The sequence below is a fragment of the Coturnix japonica genome, chromosome 34 (genome assembly GCF_054131305.1).
Source record: "Coturnix japonica strain WE chromosome 34, WE-NBRP24, whole genome shotgun sequence".
NCBI classification, from domain to species: Eukaryota; Metazoa; Chordata; class Aves; order Galliformes; family Phasianidae; genus Coturnix; species Coturnix japonica.
In genome coordinates this window covers 2,260,932-2,280,565 of record NC_140696.1, presented here as the reverse complement: position 1 = coordinate 2,280,565, position 19,634 = coordinate 2,260,932, and the positions used below count along the sequence as shown (strand labels likewise).

Genomic DNA, 19,634 nt, shown 5'->3' with positions numbered 1-19,634 from the left:
CGGGGCCGCCGTCCGGGGCTGGGAGCGGGGATGCTGCACCCGTCGGTCCGCGGGTCTCAGCGCCTCCGGGAGCTGCACCGACCCGCACCGTGCGCTCCTCCGGGGCAGCGCTCCGCCACGGGGCAGCCCGAGAGTCCCGGAGCGCCGAGCGGCTGAGGAGGGACGGGTGGGAGATGGTGGGGGAGGAAGGAGGAGGGGGTTCGAACGCGGCCCGAGGGAGCCCACCGCCCTCCCCGTGCGGACGTACCTTTCCGCAAAGAGTACAGCAGGAAAAAAGTTACCAGCCACATGCCATAAAGAGCACCTATGGCCCCGGGGTGCGGCGCAATTGCGGACGGTGCGGTGCCCCCGGCGTGCCGCGCTCCCTGCCGCCGCGCTGCCAGCCAGGTTGAGATGCCCAGAGCCGAGCTCGCAGCCGCTCCTCCTCCCCTCTCCCGGCGAGTGGCGTCGGGAGGGTGGGCCGGGCTCCCGCGCACTCCCCGCCCCCGCGCCCCGCTCCCCGCCGGGCCCCTCCGCGGCCGCGGGCGGACACGGCCCGGGGCTGAGCCCCTCCGCTCGCCCGGAGCGATCCGCGACGGCCCGGGTCCCCCCCCTCGTCCGAGAGGGAGCACATGGCTTCCCCGCGCTTCCTCGGGCCGGGCCGCGTTTTGGGAGGGCGGCTGGTGACACCCAGCCCTTATGCAAGCAGGGGGTGTGTGCTCACAGCGCACCCTTCCTCTGCGCACCCCGGCTGGTGGCACGCACCGAGCCCGGCGCTGCGCTGAGGTCGGAAATGGGCTCAACACCTGGGCGAGCGCAACCGCCCCGCAGCACCAGGTGTGTGCGCTCGGGTTCAGTGACAGCTGGGCTGAGCCCGTCAGGCTCCGTGAAGCTGAGCACAGCTCCATCCTCTGCAAACCTCATCTTCACCTTTGTACAGAAGGGTTTCCCCTGGGGTGAGCCGTGTCCTGGCTGTAGAGCTGCTCCTCAAGGCGGCGTGCAGTGCACACCTGAATTTCACAGCTGATAGCGCTCCTCCTCCTGGAAACCTCTTAACAGCCCAGGGATAGAACTGGGTTTTCAGGACAAGCAGCACCAGCACTCAGCAATCCCATAACACAGGGCCTAGCAGACCTCACTGCATCAGCATCCCTCCAGCCAGCAGATACATGCCAGGCCGTGCTGTATTGTGGGGTGTATTTAACACAAGGCTTAATTGATTGACTAACACCAAAGCCAGTTTATCTGGACCATTAGAGGAGTTCAGGTTGTCTTGTCTTAGAGTGATCACAGAGCTTTCGCTTTGCTTTCCAAAGCAAACCTTTTCAACCCAAATTTGTTGAGAAATAAACAAAGACTGAAGCAACAATGTATAGATAAAAATATACACTGTCTTCTTTAAAGAAAAAAAAAAAGAACCCAATGGTTTAGATTTAGAAGAAAACACACCATCTCCCAGTACAAAACAATAAGAAATGCAGCTCCTTGGCCATTTTCAACCTGCTCCAGCTCATTGCAGCCCCTTCCTTCTTGAGAGGGGTTAGGTGCCTCCTGCACAGTGTGTTGGCACCACAGCCCTTCCTCCTCCCCCCTGAGGCAGTGCTTCATCACCTCCAGAGCTGCTAGCATCCATCACCCCCCCTCCCCCAGCACTGTGTAACCATGTGTGGGTGTCCCCACATGCAGCCCTTCCCACACCCACCCTGCATCCCCCAGGGAGTGAGATGCATTTCCACCCCCTGCTCCACCTGTGTACAGATATTATCTGACATCCAGCAGGGAAATTGGAATTCAGGCCCATACCCAAAGCCACAAGCAAGTCCCAGGCCCTGGGGAGTGCCAGCCACATGCCAAGCACCTGCCCCTTCCCCCCCACAAGCAGCTGAGCAGAGCCTGCTGATGGGAACCTTCCTCCTGCTATCAGCACACTGCTGGTCCCAAGGGCAGCTCCTGCTCCCTGCAGTGATGGATGGAGCACAGGGCACTTACTGAGAGCCCACCCCTGAGTTCTGCCCTCATATTCAGGGATGGTGACCTCCCACAGCCCCCACACATGAGCACTGACAGGGGTATTGGTGTGTCTCCTTCACGTGAGCACTCAGCCTAGAAAGCTGTTACCCTGCTGAGAGCCACCCCGCTGGCAGACTGTGAGCATCACACACCTCATACAGCCCCTCTCCACATCAGCACAAAACACATACAGGAGGGATGACACACTTGGATCCTGGTGAAGGAACTGCTTTGTCCAGAGCAGCCTTACCTGGCTGTGATTTTTCTGCTCTGGTGTTGGACAGCATTTATAGTCAGCTCCTGGATAACCCCTGAGCTCCTGTATCCCCTTATCACACTGGGTGTGTTGGCTGTCACATTTTATCTACCACCAAACACACAACCTGCATGCAGGCATGGAGGAACACTGGGGAAAGCAGCCTTGCTTCGGCCTCACACTATGGCCACACCTGAGGACCTCTCCCAAGGACACAGCCAGCTCACAGCCCCCTTACCCCACATCCCCCAGCCAATCTGCCAGACAAATCCCATAGAGGAAACACTCATTAAAACAACAGGGCTACTTATAGGATTTCCACAGGATGCTTCCGATGCAGCAAGGGGTTTAACCTGACAGCACCCCTACATCTAAGGAGGCAGCCCACTGCGACCCCAGCCTTCCAAGAACCCCACAAACAGCCTCTATCCTACATGAAGATCCCCAGCACTGCTCCACCGTACAGAATTCTTAGGGCTGAGAGCCCTTGGGACTAATTGCAGCGTGGGCTGCATCTGCACCTGAGCTAATTGCATGCACCTGGGTCTTAAAGGGGCAGGCACAGCTCCAAGTGCTTTCTCAACACAGGGAAGGGGCAACAGGCCTTGGGCCCCCCCAGGATGGCTGAGTCCCAGACTGCATCAAGGAGCAAAGCCCCCACCCCGCTCCGTTTCCCCGATAGCAAAGGGTAGCGGGCAGCTGGAGGGGCAATGCCGGGGGCTTGGAGCTGCGTGTCGAGGTTGATGACACCTCGATCAGACTGAGAGCAGCGAGTCAGAGCGCTCCGACAGCCGCGCGCCTTCCGAGGGATGCTCGGAGCCGGCTGTGCCTCGCGAAGTGCGGCTTCTGCCTCCCCCTAGTGCCGCTGTGCGGAGCGGCGGGTCCGGCCGAGAGGCAGCGGGGCCCGACCAGCTTCGAGCCGGGCTGCGGGGACCGATCGTCGGTTCCCAACTCCGTCTTAACGCCAAACCCGCCTGGAAAGAACAGCCCGTCCCTCCTGGCTGCCCGCTATGGGTCTCAGCGCCTGTACCGTGCGGGATCTGGGCTGGTATGAGTGATACAAGCTAATAACCCCTGCTCCGGAGCGTGACCCGCAGGGAGGTGAGGGCTGAAACGTGGTTTGTTTCACTTGGGAGGATATTTTCAGCCCGTGGAGCGCTGCTGCTCTGGCAGATCCAGCGCTGCTGATGGATGCGCTGCCTTTTCGGGAGCAGAACAAAGGCAGAGCGAGGCGTGTGGCTGGAACCCCGCCAGCCCGGCCCCGTCTCTCCACATCGTCAAGTGTTCCTCCTTGGCTCCATTAGTCACCATTTGCTGCTCTCCTGTTTTAGCTAATGAGGAGACATTTTACATTCGCGTTTCCTCCCGGGCCAAATGCATCCCTGGTACCGCGGTGATGGCAGAGCTGCATTGATGGGCTGGGCACAATGAGCATCCCCCCATCCCTGGCTGCTGCCCCAGTGCCTCACCTTTCACATTTACAGTGCATTAAGCACCAAAACTGTCTGAGCCACAGCCTCTCCCTGTACCTGTCCATCTCTGCCTGGCAAAGCAAATGGTGAATGGTGCCAAGCTGCTCTGAACTAGATGCCCTCCCGGAGGAAAAGGACATTCCAGTTGCCCGCTGTATTATTTACCCAATCCCCTTTGTGTCACTGAAAAGATTTATTCTGAGCAGATTAATGGCTCAAGGCACCGTGTGAGAGAAATCCCCCAAGACTGCCTGGTTCAGGGCAGAAGGTGAGTGCCTGCTCACCAGGGCCAGCAGCTCCTGGATGCCCCCCGGGGCCATTCCTTTGGGTACCCCCAGTGGGGTGAGCAAAGAGGGGCAGAAGCCTTTTGCTGGGCATGCATGGGAGAAGGGCAGTCAAGCAGAACATGGTGGCTTTTCAGTGTTCCCTGAGCCCCAGCTGGGTGTGCAAAGGGCTGTGTGAGTGCATGTGCACACGTGTGTGTGTGCAAGCCGTGCAGAATAATGCTATTAATGCCATCTGGTGCCGAGACACAGATCCCCCCATGCAGCAAGCAGACACGGCTTTTTGCTCCCATTAATCTGCTCCCACTGCGCCTCTCAGGGTGGGCATGTGGGGGTCTCTCTCTCAGGGCTGATGCTGGGTGATGTGTACCCTGCAGGGCATGGCTGTCCCTGAGCCACTGCAAAGCCAGCATGGGGAAATGGGAGCCTGGAGGGCACACAGCACAACTGAGGGTCCTTCCCTGTGCCAGCTGCTCTCCTGGCTGCTGCGCCCTCAGCTCCTTCTGCAGAAGGACACAACCACACCACACCGCCAGGCTGCAGGGCCTGGGAGCTGCAGCACAGAGAGGGGCTGGGGCTGCAAGCAAAGCCCTCAGTTCCTCTGTGCTGCTGCAGGGATGCTGCTTCCCTCTGAATGTTCCTGCTTGAACCATGCAAAGCTGTGCCGAGCCTTTATTAGTGGGTCAGTGTCAAAACAAAATTATATTTCCAAATAATCTCCTTACCGTGTTAAATAAGCACCTCAGATTATACAAATTGCACGGATTTTGTCTAATAACCTTCCCCCAGCTAATCCTATTTTACTGTCAGTGTCTGACCTCGATTTAAGCCCAAACGAAGCAGGTGAGGCAGTTTCTCCTCTGCTAACAGCATGGGGAGGGGAGGAAGGGTGTTTGAGTTTCCAGAATACGGAGCAAACCCACAAAGGGTTTGGACACAAAGAGTCCAAACCCAGTGCCCACTGCCCAAGTGGATCCCGGCAATGCACCCCCTGCACTGCTGCTGCTGGGATTTCTCCCTCTATTCCCCTTTCTGTGCTATTTCTGTTTTCTGCCTTGGCTTAAGGCTTGTTTCATCACCCCCAGCTGCAATGCCCTCAGGGGCAGAAGAACAGGGGCAGAAGTACGGGGCTGCATGCAGACCAGGGTCAGAGCAGCAGGGCACAGTGCAGCAGCAGCAGCACACTGCACAGCAGTCGCTAGGTGTCTGCCTTGGTCCAGCACAGACATTGACAGCGAGCTGCACGTCTCACTCACCAATTGCAGGAGAGTGATTTGTTGGTTTGCATCCAAAGATGTGAAACTGATGCACAAATTCTGTGCACAGGAAAGATGCTCGGAGCAAGTGGTCCAAGGGAAGCAAGCACAATGACCTCCCCAGCAGCACTGCCCATGTGTGCACAGCACTGAGCACAAAACCCAGGCAGTGCATCCCATGGGGTGGGCACTGAGGCCCCGCAGCCAGCCCTCAAGCTGGGCAGGAAGGCATTAGGGTGTCCGGGCTCAGGGTCATCCTTCCCTCTATGGGACCCAGTGCAGATGGAGTTACTCTGTGACACTGGGCTGTGCTGGGCCTGTGTTGGAAGATCCCTGCAGGGCAGAAATTCATTGGTGCTGGGCCAGGAGAGTGGGCAATTCAGAATGTCTCAGGCACAAAGTTTAACCTCTCTCAGCTGGAACTTTATTAGCTAAGAAACACTTGCTGAATCTACCAGAGGGGAAAGCACGAGGGCAATTAACATCCCAGCCTTGCCCAGGGTGAGCAGGGTAATGAATGGATGCATTGGAGCGAGGCAAGGGGTGGCTCTTGGCAAGGACTTCACAGCTGTGGATGAAGCTCTCCTCCCACAGCAGCTCTGGAACCGGATGGAGAAGGGGGGTCACAGTTCATCCCCACACTGCTCCCCCCAAGGCAATGTGCTTGTGTGGCTCTCAGCATTGCCCTGAGCCACACTGCCCCAGGTGCCTCCTTCTGTTGCCTACCTGAAGCTACAGATCCTCCCCGTTTCCTTGTCTGTGGATGAAAAAGTGAGGGGAGACGCATTACCCGGGGCAGCATCACAGAGAGGGGAGGGAGGACAAGCCAGTCCCTGTCTTTGCAGCCAGCAGGATGGATGGTGCTGCCTTAAACCCAAGTCATACCCACCTTCTTTTCTTCTTCCCTCCGCAGTGGAACCGCTGGCCTGGGGGTGAGAGGATCATCTGAGGCTTCCTGTGCTCACAGCCCCCTCCCCATCTCCCTGCCCTGATGAAGACTGCAGGGCTGTTCCCCCTTCTGAGCTCCCACTGCTGCCCAGCAACACCTGAATGCTCTCCTGGGTGCCCATCTGCCTCCTCAGGCTACTCCTATGGATGCGGGATCTTTGCTTATCTTTCTCCCTAAAGCACTCAGGAATGTCGTTGTAAGGGCAGCTTTGCAGAGCCCCACACACTTGGAACCTCATCCCTAGGAGCTGCCCAGGGCTGTGGGAATGCTGCTTTCTCCCTAGGGAAATGTCAGGCTTTTTCTCTGCTATTTTTAATGACTGACCTTCCCTCCGAAGCCTTTGATGCTGGCAGGGGAACGCTAAATATTTACACCGTCTCCTTCCCAACTCACTTTGTGTTGGGAGTTGGCCTGGGTGGAAATTTCCCATGCAGATGCAGGCGATGCCCACCTTGGAATCAGGACTAACACCCTGGGAGCAGAGAGGAGCCCCGCACACGGCAGCACTTACTGAGGATAATGAGGAGCCCGACCACAAAAGCCACGACAGCGAAGATCAGCCCCCCGTTACGGATGGTCTCATAGTCTGGGGGGGAGGAGGGGAGCCGCAGCATCAGCCTGAGTGTGTGGGAGGTGGGCTGCCAGCCCCCCCAGCTCACAGCCACACACCACACGGGTACCACTTACCGTAGGTGAACCTGTCCAGGCCCTGCTCAGGAGCTTGCTCTGGAAAAGAGAAAACTCAGTGGGAGCCTGAGCCTGGGAGCTGGGCTCAGAGTGGGCACCTGGGCAGGCAGGTGAGGTGGAAGATCTGAGAGCTGTGAGAAAGAGTGCTCTGATTTCCTTCCTGATCCAGTAAAGGATTCCCAGACTCCTGTGTTTCACCCCGACTCACCGTGTGCTCACAGGATGCATTTGCAGGATGCATGAGACTCGAGCTTCAGGTGAAGCTGCACACAGGGACCAGGAGCACCGAGCACCCCATGGGCTGGCACTGTCATTTGCCACTGTACAATCCACCTCACCTGATGGCACATCCCATGGCGAAGAGAACTTTGGCTGCAGAAATCCCCTCCAGAAGCTGAGTGCTGTCCAGTGCTGGTGCCCCAGTGGGCTGCAGGGCTTTGAGGACCCATCCCCACATCTCCCCCAGTGAGAGATGCCCCCACCTTGATGGCAGGAGGGTCCAGCCCTGCTCCCCATGCTGCAATGTGCCCCTGTGTGTTCCCCATTGCCCACAGCTCTCTTACCGTCCCCCATCGTGTCGGTGTGCCGTCCAACGGGCGTCTGGCACTGGGAGTGGGCACCCAGGGGAAAGCATGGTAATTGGGAGGCAAACCTCATTAAACATTAACAGCCTTGGTGTAATGTTTATCGCAGTCACGAGGGGAGGCCCAGGGCTTCTGCCTGCCTTTGGGAGGGAGGGGAGGGCCTGGGCAGAGTGCCTCTATCTCAGCTGGGAGGAGAGCTTGGATGCTGCATGGGAGTGAGAGAAAGGTGACAGCAATGCCAGGTCCCTGCAGCAGCTTGATCTGTGCCCCCAGCCATCACCAAACCATCCCAAGGTGCCACTGCACCCCAAAGTGGTATTGCCACTGCCAGGATGTCGTACCCCCCCCAAGCTGTGCCACCTTGGTGGCAAGGCTGGCTGCCAGCAGACCGCTCCATCCAGTTAGCCCTAATCTCACCACCAGTGAGTGGGAGCCCAAGCTGCTCAGTGCTGGGGGGCTGAAGGGCAAGACCCCCTGGCCATACCTGGGGCCCAGCTCCAACTAATCCCAGGAGGTGCACACAAGGCCGTACAGAGCCACGCAGCCCAGCATCACTCAGCACCTCTCTCTCAATGCACCAGTGGCTGCAGGAGGGATGTGCCCCAAAGGCCAGGGGACAAAGGGGCCTTGTGCCCGCGCTGCTGGGCTCACTGTTCATGCAGCTATTGACTCTGGCTATTGTTGAAACTGCTGCTGGCTGCAGAAAAGAGCACAGCACAGAGCGAGCTCAGAGCGCCCGCCCGCTGCCAACACAAAGCCCTGCCTGTGCTGCCTGGGGGGCCGCTGCCACCTCCCCAAGGGAGCCAGGCTGGCTGCCTCACTGCCCAGCACAGGGCACAGTGTGGGAAGGGCTCAGCCCTTGCTTTGCTCCACACTTGCCCCCATCCCCTGCACACTACGCAGCCAGACACCGGTAGAAACGCTGTTTTATTCCTTTCCCCCTTAGATCACAGCACAGAACACACCAGTCCTTCACCACAGCAGCACTCTCGCCTCTTTAAAAGGAAACACAATAGCTTGGTTTATTTTACAACAGTCAAGGTCTGGCCGCTTCTACACAACCACGGGGTTTTCTTTGTTTAGTGTTAACACCAACGGAACGCCACAGACACCACGGGCACTCCAACACCGACACCGGGACACACACAGCGACGCATGGGGCTGCAGGGCACAGGGGACAGATGGAGCAATGACAGCCAGGAGGGAGGGACATGGTACACAAGACCCCTCTCACAGCCTCCAGGATGCAGAGAGCTTTGCTCCCACACCAGCACAGCCACAGGTTCCCATTGAGGCTCTGCATGGACTTGGAGAAGCCACCAGGAGCAGCGAGCTCCTGCACATGGGGGGTGAGCTCAGCCCAGTGGGCATGTAGAGCTCTGAGCATCGCTCCCTGCTGCTACAGAGTCCTGGGGCTGCGAGCACGAGGGGTGACAACACACAGTCACTGGGGGACATGGACACAGGGTGGGCACCGGGATGAAACGTCCCTGCCCCTTCCCACTGGAGGTGATAAGGATCGGGGCTGAGCTCAGCCTGCGCTCCGTTCAGCCTGCCCAGCTCCGCCCCAGCAGCACGCGGAGCGGTGAGGAGCGGTCGGTGCTGGCTGGTGGGGTCACCGCCGCACAGCCGCCCTCGTTCACAGTGACTCGGGATTTCACAGCCCTCTCTGCATTTAATCCCATTTAATGCAGCACGGTGCACTGGGATGGAACTGGGGAGCGCTGAGCGGAGATGGGGGCTGTGCCAGGGGGTCCCCGTAGCCCTGAGTGCAGCACTATGGGGCACCCTGCACAGCCCAGCCCTGGGTTTGGTGCTGGGGGGGTTATTGCTGAATGGGCAATGAGTGCTGTGCTCCCTTTCCCTCCAGCTGCAGTCCCAAAACAGATGGAAATGCCTGCAGAATGCTGCCGGTCAGTGCCAGCAAGCCAGATGGGGGGAGCCACACGTGCCTGGTCCCAGCCCCACCATGTACATGCATGTGTTGGCACTCAGCAATTTCCCAAGGGCCACGGTGCCCAGGCTCTCCGTGCCCTGCAGCTTCCATTGCCAGGGCTGGGAGGGAGCAGGGGAATTGATACAGCACCATGGAGGCACACGGTGCTTCACAAACACCCACAATGCTGCTCACCCCCTCCCCTGGTCCCCACAGGACCCAGGACAAGCCAAGGGTTCACCATGCCCAGCCCACATCACACTCACAGCACGAGGAAGGTGAGGTGAGAGTCACTATTACAACATCAGCAACAACTAGCCCTAGAAGTAATGGTCACCTTACATTAACATACACAGCACTGGAGGCAGAGAGGACGGTGAGTGGAGTTAAGTCGGGTTAGTGGATGGAGAACCGGTGTTGAAGTACAGAGGGTAACACAGACACAGCAGCTTTGCATCTCCTCCGAGGGACCTGTTGCTGCGGGTTCAGTTTCCTGGCAGGCCGCTGGCACCTGCAGTCCGAGCATCTGTCTTCAGGTCTCTGGGTCTGCGTGGGGAGGACAGCAGGGGTCAGGTGGGCAGCACACTGCAGCCTGGTCCTGAGTGGGGACAGAACACACTCCTACCACTGCAGTGAGTCTCTCTGAATGCAGACCACAGCTCAGAGGAGCTCTGACTGCAGGGTCTATGGGCAGGCAGGAGGTGAAATGCCCCAGGGGATTCACACTCAGCTCTCTAGAAGCCCTAAAAATAAAACCACTTTGCTGTGGAGAAGCAGAAGGAAAGGAAGTTTACCCCAGGGGAAAATCCGGACAGATGCTTCCTTTTCCTGCTGCACTGCCCAGGGCTCGTAGAGCTCAGGGCTCGCCAGCATTGCACAGTGCCATGCCCCAGCCCCAGCACCGTGCTGGGGACACAGGGCTGCTCAGAGTAGGGGACCCACAGCTGCCCCTGTGTGCAGCCCCAGACCCCCCTCCCTTCCTTCCCAGTACCTGTGCTGGGACTCACCGCATGGCTCTGCTTCAGTTCTCTGCTTTTTGCGCTCCCGTTGCTGTAAAGAGAAGGGCAGAATGGTTTGCAGAGCCTGAGCGAGGGCATTCTCTTGCCCAGAGCACACACAGCACAGGGCAGCCTTACCATTCGAGGTGATCAGGTTCTCACCCTGAGCCTCTTCATCCCCTGGAGCTCTGCAAGGAGAGGAGCACAGTGAGAGCAGCTGGCACCAGCTGCAGCATGCGGGGCACACAGAAGCTGCTTGCCACCCAGGGCTGTGCAGCAGAGCATCTCACTCACCTGGGCTTCTGGTGAAAACTGCACCTGCACCTCCTGCCTGCAAGAGGAGAGAAATACCATCAGTGTGGTCCAAGTGGGGATAGGATAAACCATGGCTTTTCCTGATGGCTGCCCCATCAGGAGCCCTGAGCGCTGCTTCCCAACTCACTGAGTATGAGGAGGATGCCGACAGTGAAAAGGACCACAGCAAACACCAGCCCTCCAATCCGCAGGCTTTGGTAATCTGTGGGAAGGAGAGAGACGCATTTCTGCTGGGCTCAGGGAAGGGGAAGCATCTCCTGCTACTCACTGTACATGCACAGCAATGCTCACCATAGTTAAAGGGGTCTTCCTCCTTCTCTTGGGCACCCACTGGAAATAAGGAGACAAAGGATGTAATGTGAACGTATTACAGGGTGATAAATTCCAACCCCTCTGCCCAGGGCAGGGACTGCCCCTGCAAGATGCTGTGCACACAAGCACTGTACCCACCATCCGCCGCAGCTGCAGACACCAGCAGGGAGCACAGGACGATCAGCACCGCCTCCATGGCTGCAAGCAAGAGGGAGGAGCAGGGTCAGTGCCCAGTGAAGGGGACACGGGGAAGGCTGCCCACCACCAGCAGGAATGGGGAGGTTTGACAAAGCCCCAGCAACCACAGCTATGATGCCTGGTGTCATCACCACACCCCAGATCCAAAGCTTGGTGCCATCACCATACCCAGCCCTGGTGCCTGGTTCCCATGCCCCTCCAGCACTTCAGGTACAAAGGATATGCCAGTAGGGTGGAAGTGGTGAGCTGAGCATTGCTTTGTATGGAGCTGTGAACTGCCTCTGTGCTGCTGGGGCCAGAACAGGACCCCAGGGGTGCTGGCCCCACTCCTGGTCCAGATGTCAGCACAGGCTCAGGGTTGTGCCACATGGAACAGGGTGAGAGAGTGAGGGCTGCGATCCCTCTATCAAGGTCAACACTGTGTCCTTCACCCAGCGCATGCTTTAATTTGTCCCAATTAGCATAGCAATTACATTCTCACAACGAGGCCTGTGACCCTGGCACTCGTGGCTGCACTTGGCCCCTACTCCCCCCGCTCACCAGTTTCTCTTGGGGAGCAGTAAGGACACTCCTGGGGGTGAGTGGCACCATGTTATGCATTGGGGGCACAGAGCAGGGAACACCCACAGGGCCAGGTGGGCCAGGTTCCAGCTCCAGGCACAAAGTGAGGGCTCAGTGGCCATAGATGGTGCAGAGGGAGGCTCCCTGCAGGAAGGGGTTATCGGCCCTGCACAGCCCTGATAGCACCGTGCCAAAGAGACACCGCAGCTGCTGTGCTGGATGAGTGCCGACAAGAAAGGGGCCCAAAGCAGAGCAGGAATTCGAGGGATGCGGATCCCTGGCATCGGGCTACACAGCCCATCCACAGCCTGACCTGCTTCAGGGACAACCTCTGTCCCAGTGATGGGCAGACATGGGCACAGGGCTTCCAGATTCCCAGACTGGGTGCCCAAAAACAGCACACAGAGCCAAGCCCAAGAAGTCAGGGTGGGGACACACGTTTCCACAGCCTCATTTATTCATGATACCGAGTCACATCCCATGACAACTCACGTCCTTCCCTCCCTTCTCGCGTCCTGTCATTTGGAAGCCAACGTGCTTCATCTGAACGCCGGAGGGTTTAATTTCCCCCTCCTGCAGCTGCCTTTGTGCAGTGCAGGCTGTGCTGCTGCCCAGGCAGCTCCCTCGTTTGCTCAGGCACGTAACACTGGATAATTACCAGGTTTTAGAAGCATGTACAAAGAGCCCAGCAGCTGGTGATACAGTAACTTCTAGTTGCACATTTCCCTATGTCCTTTATCTCACGGCCTCTATCTATTTTCAGAGCAGAAGGATGGTGCCAAATCAGTGCTATCACCCTACAGGAGGCTGATGGGGGCACATGGACGTGGTGCAGACCCCCACACAGGCACAGGCATTGCTCTCAGCCCTCTGCTCACTTCTTGCCTTCTGCAGTTGAGCGTGGCAGAGTTCAGCCTTTCAGGCAGCACACATATGTTCTTTGTTTTTCTGCCTCCCTTCTGGAAATTCACACACTTCTGCACAGCAAAACGTTACTCCACACACGTTTAACCACCAGGATTGGCAGTGGCCTCGCTGGGAAAACAAACACCACATTCTGGAGTGCAGATGAGCTCGTTTCCCCTCCAAGGAAGCATATGCTTTGCAAATCATCCCAGGTTTTTGGGTGTTTTTCAAGCTGGCCCACCCACTTCCTTGTGAAGCTGAAGTAAAGTGAGAAGAGCAAACATTGCACTGGGTTTGCCTTCTTCCCTGCCTGCACCATCAGCTTGGAGCGTACAGGGCTGGAAGCTGCTGCCCACTGCCCACACCAGACCCAGCAGTGTCCTGCACACAGCATGGCCACTGAGCAATGGGGACCACTCCATCCCTCTCACCTCCCCCCAACCACACACACAGTACTGGTGTTAAGCTGGTGATCACTGAGCCATGCAGCCAGGCACCGTGTAAGGGGAGCGCAGAGCACTGGGCACGTGACTTGAATCAAAATGTTGAGTTTTTTTTCCTGTTAAAACAGATGGATCTGCCATAACACATGGAGAGCAGCGCAGGAAGCGGGGCAGTGGCTCCCAGGGCTTGGCATCCCCATTGCTTTGGGTCAGCTGTTTTAAATTCTTAATTTTTAAATACCAATTCTTGCCCCCCAGTTCCCTCATCCCCACCCCATCCCCACCCCAGGGGTGAGGGTGGCTGAGCAAGACAGGTGCCAGGCAGACAGGGGGCTCAACATCTGTACCCCACAGGGCTCCAGCAGCAAGGAGCTGGGATCTGCCTGCTCCTGGGAGAGAACCAAGGTGCTCCCACAACACCCAGTGGGGTAATGAAGGCAGGATGCAGCTGGGGAGAGAGGAGAGTGGGGAAATCCCATGCAGGAAGACCCAGCTAGCTGAGGAGCTCTCTGAAGCCCTGCCAGGGCAAGGCGGGTACATTTGTAATCGTCTCCAGTCTTGAAGCACCCTTTCCCTTTTCATTGTTTTGCATAGATCAGCCCTGTCAAGTCTCAGCCATCACCACCCAGTGCTGGGCAGCCTCCCTCCTTCAGGAGCCCTGGGGGCATCTCCTGGAGATCAGACCTAGTTAAAATCTCCAGTTTCTGTGCAAAGCCCCCAAGACCATGACAGCAGTGTTCACTTGCCTGAAGCATTTAAGGGTGTGCATGTGTGAATGGACATTTCCAGCTACGCATAGATGTGCTCTTCTGCCATCTCACGTCAGCATCAATCTGGCTATTAATGTGCCTGTCATGCCTCTTCTTCCTAAATGAGAGGAAGGAGGATTTCCAGCCTCCACCGCTCCAACATGGACAGCACTTCCCAAATTTGGTGACGATTCAGAGGCTGGCCGAGTGGAAGACACAACCAATCTGCCTAACATCAAGCTGTCTCTTGTGCATATCTCCCCATAGCAGGGAATAGCCAAAGGAAACCCTCTCCTGGGTTATGCAGACCCCATGGACCAGCCCTGACCCTTTGGATGCTCACAGGAGCACATGGGCACAGGGGATCACTGCAGCCTGTCACCAGGGGTTTCATCCAGCCCTGAAGCACCCAGCAACTCACAGCCACCTCCTCCTGCTTGTTCTCTGCTCATTTGCTTAACAGATAACCAGGTGCTGTAAAGCTGAAATTTGCAAACACTTCCAGCCTGAAGCACCCCCAGCACCTCTGCAGCCCTCACTACACCTCAGCCAAACCCCAGGCTCTGCTCACTATATGGGGACAACCAGGTACCGAGCACAGGTCCCTGTGCCTTGTGCCAGTGCTGCCAGGCTGTGAGGAGGGACACCAGGCATAGGATGTCTCCATAATGGTGTACACAACAGCTGCAGAGCTCAGAGGCTCTTTTACAGCCCGGAATCACTCCAACCTCCCGAAAGGCAAACAGAGCACACAGCTCCATGCACAGCTCCCAGCTCACCGCAGCAGGGAACTCATGCAGACTTCCTCCATGCTGAACTCCTGACAAATGCGTGACTCTCCGCAAACGAGAAGGGAGCTAAAATTAAAACATGAACGTGGAAGACGAGCAACACGAGAGGCAGCAGCAGCAGACAGCCCTGAGCATGGCTGGGACGGGGCGTCTCCTGGCGAGACAACTGCAACAGGTGGCCCTGCTCTGCAGCGACTGCACTTTCTGCTGGCAGCACTCCCCATCACGCTGCCACCCAACACATGGGCTGCACCTTGGAGTTACCTTCATTGCAAAGCAGAGCGAAATCACTCCATGGGGCTGAAAATCCCTTTGGGTGCAGCATGCTGCCATCCACGTGTAGCTGTTCCCGTGAGGCTCCTCCTTCACGTTGCAGAGCTTATTCACATCCACACAAACCACCTGTCACTTTCCCTCCCACGGAAATATCCCTGCAAGATCCGAGTTCCTCCACATGGACTGTGCTATCTGCTGCTTTGGGAAGCACTGACTGCACACCCGGCGACACGCTCTTCCTTTCCTCTCGTTCTCCTTCTCAGGATATAAAACACTCGACTGTTTATGTATCGCCACGGCGTTACTAAAATATTTAACAACATAAGGCTGAACGATGCCAAATATTTGGCGAGGAGCAGCCGCCTCCCTTCTATTCGACGGCTGCATGGAGTACAATGAGCAGGATGAGCCCGAGTCCCCCCACGGTGGTCTCCGGTGGGGACAGGCGATCCATCCGCCCGAGCATCTTCCCAGCACGGGGGGCTGGTAACCAGGCAACGGTGGGATGAGGGAAACCATGGTGCCCGGCGTTGTCATGGCAGCCGCCAGGCCGGGGATGCGGGCGGCCTCGAGGCGAGGGGCGATGCCCCGGGCACACATCGAGCAGCGCCCCGACGGCACAACGGATCCCGAGGTACGGCTCGGGAGCAGCGCCCCGCAGCCCCGCAGGGACGGACCCCTCCCCACCAGCGGGGCCGCGCCCGCCGCCACCCACCTGAGCTCTTTGGACCGGAGCGGGGCAGCGCAGGGCAGAGCCGGGTGGAGCGAAGTTGGGGCCGGCGCTCCCCGCTACTCCGGGCGTGTTGAGCCGAGCCGGACCGGGCGGTGCCGAGCAGGAGCCGGGCGGGCAGAGAGCGAGGCGAGCAGGGAGCTGCACAAAGCGAGCGGGGCGGGCCGGGCGGGCGGTGCCTGCCGTCGGGAGGGGCGGTGGCGGGGGGAGCCCGGGGCGGGGGCTGCGAGCAGTCGGCCCCAACCCCAACGGGAGCAGCGCCAAGGGCCGGGCTGAGAGCGGGGACGGAGCGGCAGAGCGCTTTGGGGTGGGGGTGGGTGTCCCGCGGGGCTGTGTGCGGGCGGTGGGCGTGGAGGAGCGAGGAGGCTTTGCTTTCTCTCCCCGCTGCAGGAATGGGATGGGACGGTGCGGGCAGGATGCTGGCACCGCTGGGCTGCTGGCACGCCCGTGTCTGCTCCGCTCCGCTCCTGCTGCTGCGCCCTGGAGAGCCATTTCCTCGTGGCAAAACACCTCGGCAGAGCTATCAACGCTGGCGTGGTTCATCCTCTAATAACTCAAATGCATCTCGGATAGATATCAGCCTCACGGACAGTAATGGCACATATTTGCGTTCATTTCCCAGTTTCCAGTAAAATATAAAAGCAGCCCCGGCATTTCAAGGCAATTACACAGAAGAGTCAAGAGATAGAGGCAGACACGGAGGAGCTGGACAACGTCACATCTCCTAATGCACTGGGATAACATGATAAGGCTCTCCATCACACCGTGGTTAGGGAGGCAGGGACCAAACAGCCATAATCAAGTCTGGGGCTGCTCTGATTATCCACAGCCCTCAGCTGTGCACTGAAATGTTTTGATGCCATGACTGTGCCCGGTGGCTGCTCTGAGGCTGGTGGGTATCTGCAGGTGTTTGCATAGGCTGAGAGATGCAGGCAGGATGCAGCTCCCACAGCACCGGGCTCCTGTGTGTTCTCCTTTTTCGGGTTCCTTTACTCTAGAAATACTCAAAGCATTGTCCAATTGAAAATTGGCACCATAGGCTTTTTGCTGCCTAAACTCAGGTGGAATGAGGAGCACATTGTGCACATGAGCAGCTCCTCTGGCCACAGCAACAAGTGTTGAGTGAGCAGGAGAGAGCCTGGGAGAGCAACGACTTTTTGGGGCCGACCCCTTTGTTGGTGCAGGGAAAACTGTGCTGATTCATGGCAACAAAGGGGCAGGGCTGAGCTCCTCACGCTGTTGGAGTCAGCAGAGCAGTGCAAGCAGCACAACAAGGACATGACTTCATCTTGGCAGACGACGTCTGAAGGGAGCAGCGAGCAGGACGGAGCCATTTGGTCTCCTGAACTTTCCCCTCTGATTGAAGATCCTTCTCTGGGTTTTGGCCATTTCTCCATCTCAGTGCTCCGAGCGACAGCGCTGATGCTTCATCTGTGATGCAACATTGATCAGGAGCCCAGGACAGACATGGGAGCTGTAGAAAGGGGCAGCAGAGCAGCCAGGAGCCCTTCATGCAGCTGGCCCTCAATTTAACAGCGTACAATGAGGCCTCAGTGCCACGCACTCCCCATGAGCTCAGACTTTCCTTACCTGCAAAGCACTGTCACTGAACAGCACTGCCCCGAATAGTGGCTCCCCCAGCAGCTCTCCATGCTTTGCCTCCCTCAGCCCTGCATGCTGGGTGTGTTTTCCCAGCAGCTCTGTGCTAATTTTAACTGTGCTGAGACTCTGGGCAGGAAGCAGGAATCCCATCCCAGGAGCCCCAGAGCAAAGCAGTTTGCTGTGGTCTGAAAACTTAACTCCTGTTTGCTGGGGATTGGGGCACGGCTGGAGCTGCCTGGCAGTGCTGGGGGAAGGAGAGGGTTCAGTCCATACCCCAAGCTCAGAGCGGAGCTGTCAGACCTCCCTGCTTGTTAATACCAAGCCTGAAAACATGTGCAAACTCTTCCTGATCCTGCTCAGGGCCATCGGAGAGCTGAGCAGCGACAAAGGGGAAGGTTGTGCAGAGCCACATGGCTGCTTTTAACCCAGTAACATCCTCTTTCATTGGGCCTGAGCCATTCCTTGTGCTTGGGAGGAACCAAGGCAGCAGCAGGCTGTGTTAATGCTGACAAAGCCTGTGTTCAACAGCAGCTCTGTATTGCCCAAGCTGAAGTTCAGCGACGCTGTGCCAAGAGGCGACGTTGCCAACCATGGGAGGGAACCAATCCGAAGCTACGGGAAAAACATTTTTGAGGAGAAACATCACCTCTGAACCCATAGAAACAAATCAGTTCTGACACAACTAAACAGAGAGCTATAAAAGGAGAGTTTGGGAAGAACACCACTAATTGGGTGGTGATTCATATGGTGCCGGTCAGACTGCGTTTTTGTAATCTCCATTCCTGGGGGATGATTTTCAAAGCACACTGGAATGTGGAAGCAGCCTGGCCAGATGTGGGCTGGAAGATGAGAGAGGAGCAAACAGTGCTGAGAACACAGGAGCGGCAGCAGCAGAGTTGGGGGCTCCCATAACAGCAAAATGAATGGAATCATCCCAAAGCAGGGCACGAGATGCTTCACCCTCTGCCCTGTGCCGGCTGGGGGCAATGGGAGCAGGACTGCTTTGCTCAGGTGTCCTGATGCTGGAGGTGAGGCTGTGCCTGAAGGATCTACGCTGTGTTTTTGCTGGGAAGAGCAGAGCCTAAAAGCCACGGCCAGGCAGCTGCATGAGAAACTAATCGCTTTTAATCTGGTTAGAAAACTTCAGCCCTTGGGGAAAAACAGCACAGCCTTCTGGAGCTGGGCGGGGAGACCACGGGATGGCAGGTTGAGAAAAAACAAATTAAATTTGTATTAGGGTCTGCAATCACTTCTCTGCTTTGAGAGGCTGTTTCAGAGAGCAGGAGGGCAATAACCTGCAAGGAGATGAAATCCATAGCAGAGGTGCAGGTTCTCTGTGCACCGAAATGGCCCCATTACCAGCAACATAGTTCCAGCAAGATCAGCTCTTATTGGCCTCCGTTTATTTGTTTTATGCCCTTTCAAAAGATCTGTTTCTTCAGGACACCACCTAAAGTGGCAATAAAACATTTTGGGCTGCTGCTCCGTGCTGCACACTCTGAGGAACACAGAGATCCTTTGTACAGATGCTGTAATTCAAACCCCATTGAGTTCACTGCATAAAACAAGGGAGTCATATGGGGGCCCTACTCCTATCCCATCTCATCTGTCATGAAAAAGCATTGCTTTCCAAAACCCACAGCCAGCAAGGACCAAACAAAGGTGCGTTTTTCCCCCAGCCTCTGTTTCTAGCTGTGGTTTTCATTGTGGTTTTCAGTGCTATCCAAACAGCAGCAGCTGCTGGATGCAACGGGGTGGCTCCAGCTCCATGCACACAATGCACGCCCTGCCCAGCCCAGGGAACTCGAATCATCAGGTTCTGCAGGTCCCTCCCCTTCCTGAGCCTCAGAGACATCGTAAAGAGAAACCAAACCGTCTCTCAGCCCCCACACTCTCCCTTTGAAGGAGGTTCATTGCTGTGGGAGGTTTCTGCGAGGCTTCTTAGAAAAGCTCCTTGAGGTCGGGCTGACTCAGTGTTTCCCAAAAGCCAAACACTGCCTGGCCCACAGTTCTGGTCTGAGGTTGATTTCTGCACACACACACACAGACTGGAGCTGCTATCCTAAAATTCAATGGCCTTTTTCATACAGCACGTCCTGGGAAGTGAGGAGCAGCATCAAGGTGCCTGCAGCAGCATCTCAGCTCAGCTCTGTGGGTGCTGCCTGTACACAGCTGGAGAGAACAACGTCTAGAAGTGTCCTGAGCCTTCCTCATGCACAGACAGCCACAGGTTGCCCTGGTCCCACCAGCTGTGCTGTGGGTTAGGAGGCAGGCAGCCCAGCCCAGAGGAACCCTGTTTGCACAGCTGCATGTGCAGCAGTCAGGGAGCTCTGTGGGATG

The 19,634-nt window shown here is 57.2% G+C and overlaps 4 protein-coding genes across 9 annotated transcripts in view; 1 reads left to right on the top strand and 3 right to left on the bottom strand.

Annotated features, from left to right (window-relative positions):
• Positions 1–440, bottom strand: part of DSCAML1 (DS cell adhesion molecule like 1) — a 76,834-nt gene extending 76,394 nt beyond the window's left edge. Inside the window, exon 1 of the mRNA XM_015884081.2 lies at positions 248–440. Within this exon, the coding sequence (XP_015739567.2) occupies positions 248–290 (43 nt within the window). The 5' untranslated portion in view covers positions 291–440. The remainder of the gene's footprint in view (positions 1–247) is intronic.
• Positions 441–5,658: 5,218 nt separating this feature from the next.
• FXYD2 (FXYD domain containing ion transport regulator 2) lies at positions 5,659–7,595 on the bottom strand. Its single transcript, XM_015884133.3, has 6 exons — positions 7,457–7,595; positions 6,894–6,932; positions 6,718–6,792; positions 6,147–6,183; positions 5,984–6,014; positions 5,659–5,856 (listed from the first exon to the last, which is right to left on the bottom strand). The coding sequence occupies exons 1-5, from the start codon at positions 7,548–7,550 to the stop codon at positions 5,990–5,992; spliced, it is 270 nt and encodes an 89-aa protein (XP_015739619.2). The 5' UTR covers positions 7,551–7,595; the 3' UTR covers positions 5,659–5,856; positions 5,984–5,989.
• Positions 7,596–8,473: 878 nt separating this feature from the next.
• Positions 8,474–15,844, bottom strand: FXYD6 (FXYD domain containing ion transport regulator 6). 6 transcript variants are annotated; one of them, XM_015884131.2, is made up of 9 exons: positions 15,678–15,844; positions 13,893–14,013; positions 11,177–11,236; positions 11,018–11,056; positions 10,854–10,928; positions 10,706–10,742; positions 10,550–10,599; positions 10,421–10,463; positions 8,474–9,959 (listed from the first exon to the last, which is right to left on the bottom strand). In XM_015884131.2, exons 2-8 carry the CDS (start codon positions 13,927–13,929, stop codon positions 10,435–10,437), a joined length of 327 nt encoding a protein of 108 aa, XP_015739617.1. In that variant the 5' UTR covers positions 13,930–14,013; positions 15,678–15,844; the 3' UTR covers positions 8,474–9,959; positions 10,421–10,434. The 6 variants fall into 6 exon arrangements, with proteins under 6 accessions (XP_015739617.1, XP_085382108.1, XP_015739618.3 ...); XM_085525982.1 differs by lacking the exon at positions 13,893–14,013 and having other exon boundaries at positions 8,474–10,011; XM_015884132.3 differs by lacking the exon at positions 13,893–14,013.
• LOC116654371 (uncharacterized) lies at positions 15,327–18,972 on the top strand. Its single transcript, XM_085525984.1, has 2 exons — positions 15,327–15,596; positions 16,083–18,972. Exons 1-2 carry the CDS (start codon positions 15,468–15,470, stop codon positions 16,263–16,265), a joined length of 312 nt encoding a protein of 103 aa, XP_085382110.1. The 5' UTR covers positions 15,327–15,467; the 3' UTR covers positions 16,266–18,972.
• Positions 18,973–19,634: the final 662 nt, after the last annotated feature.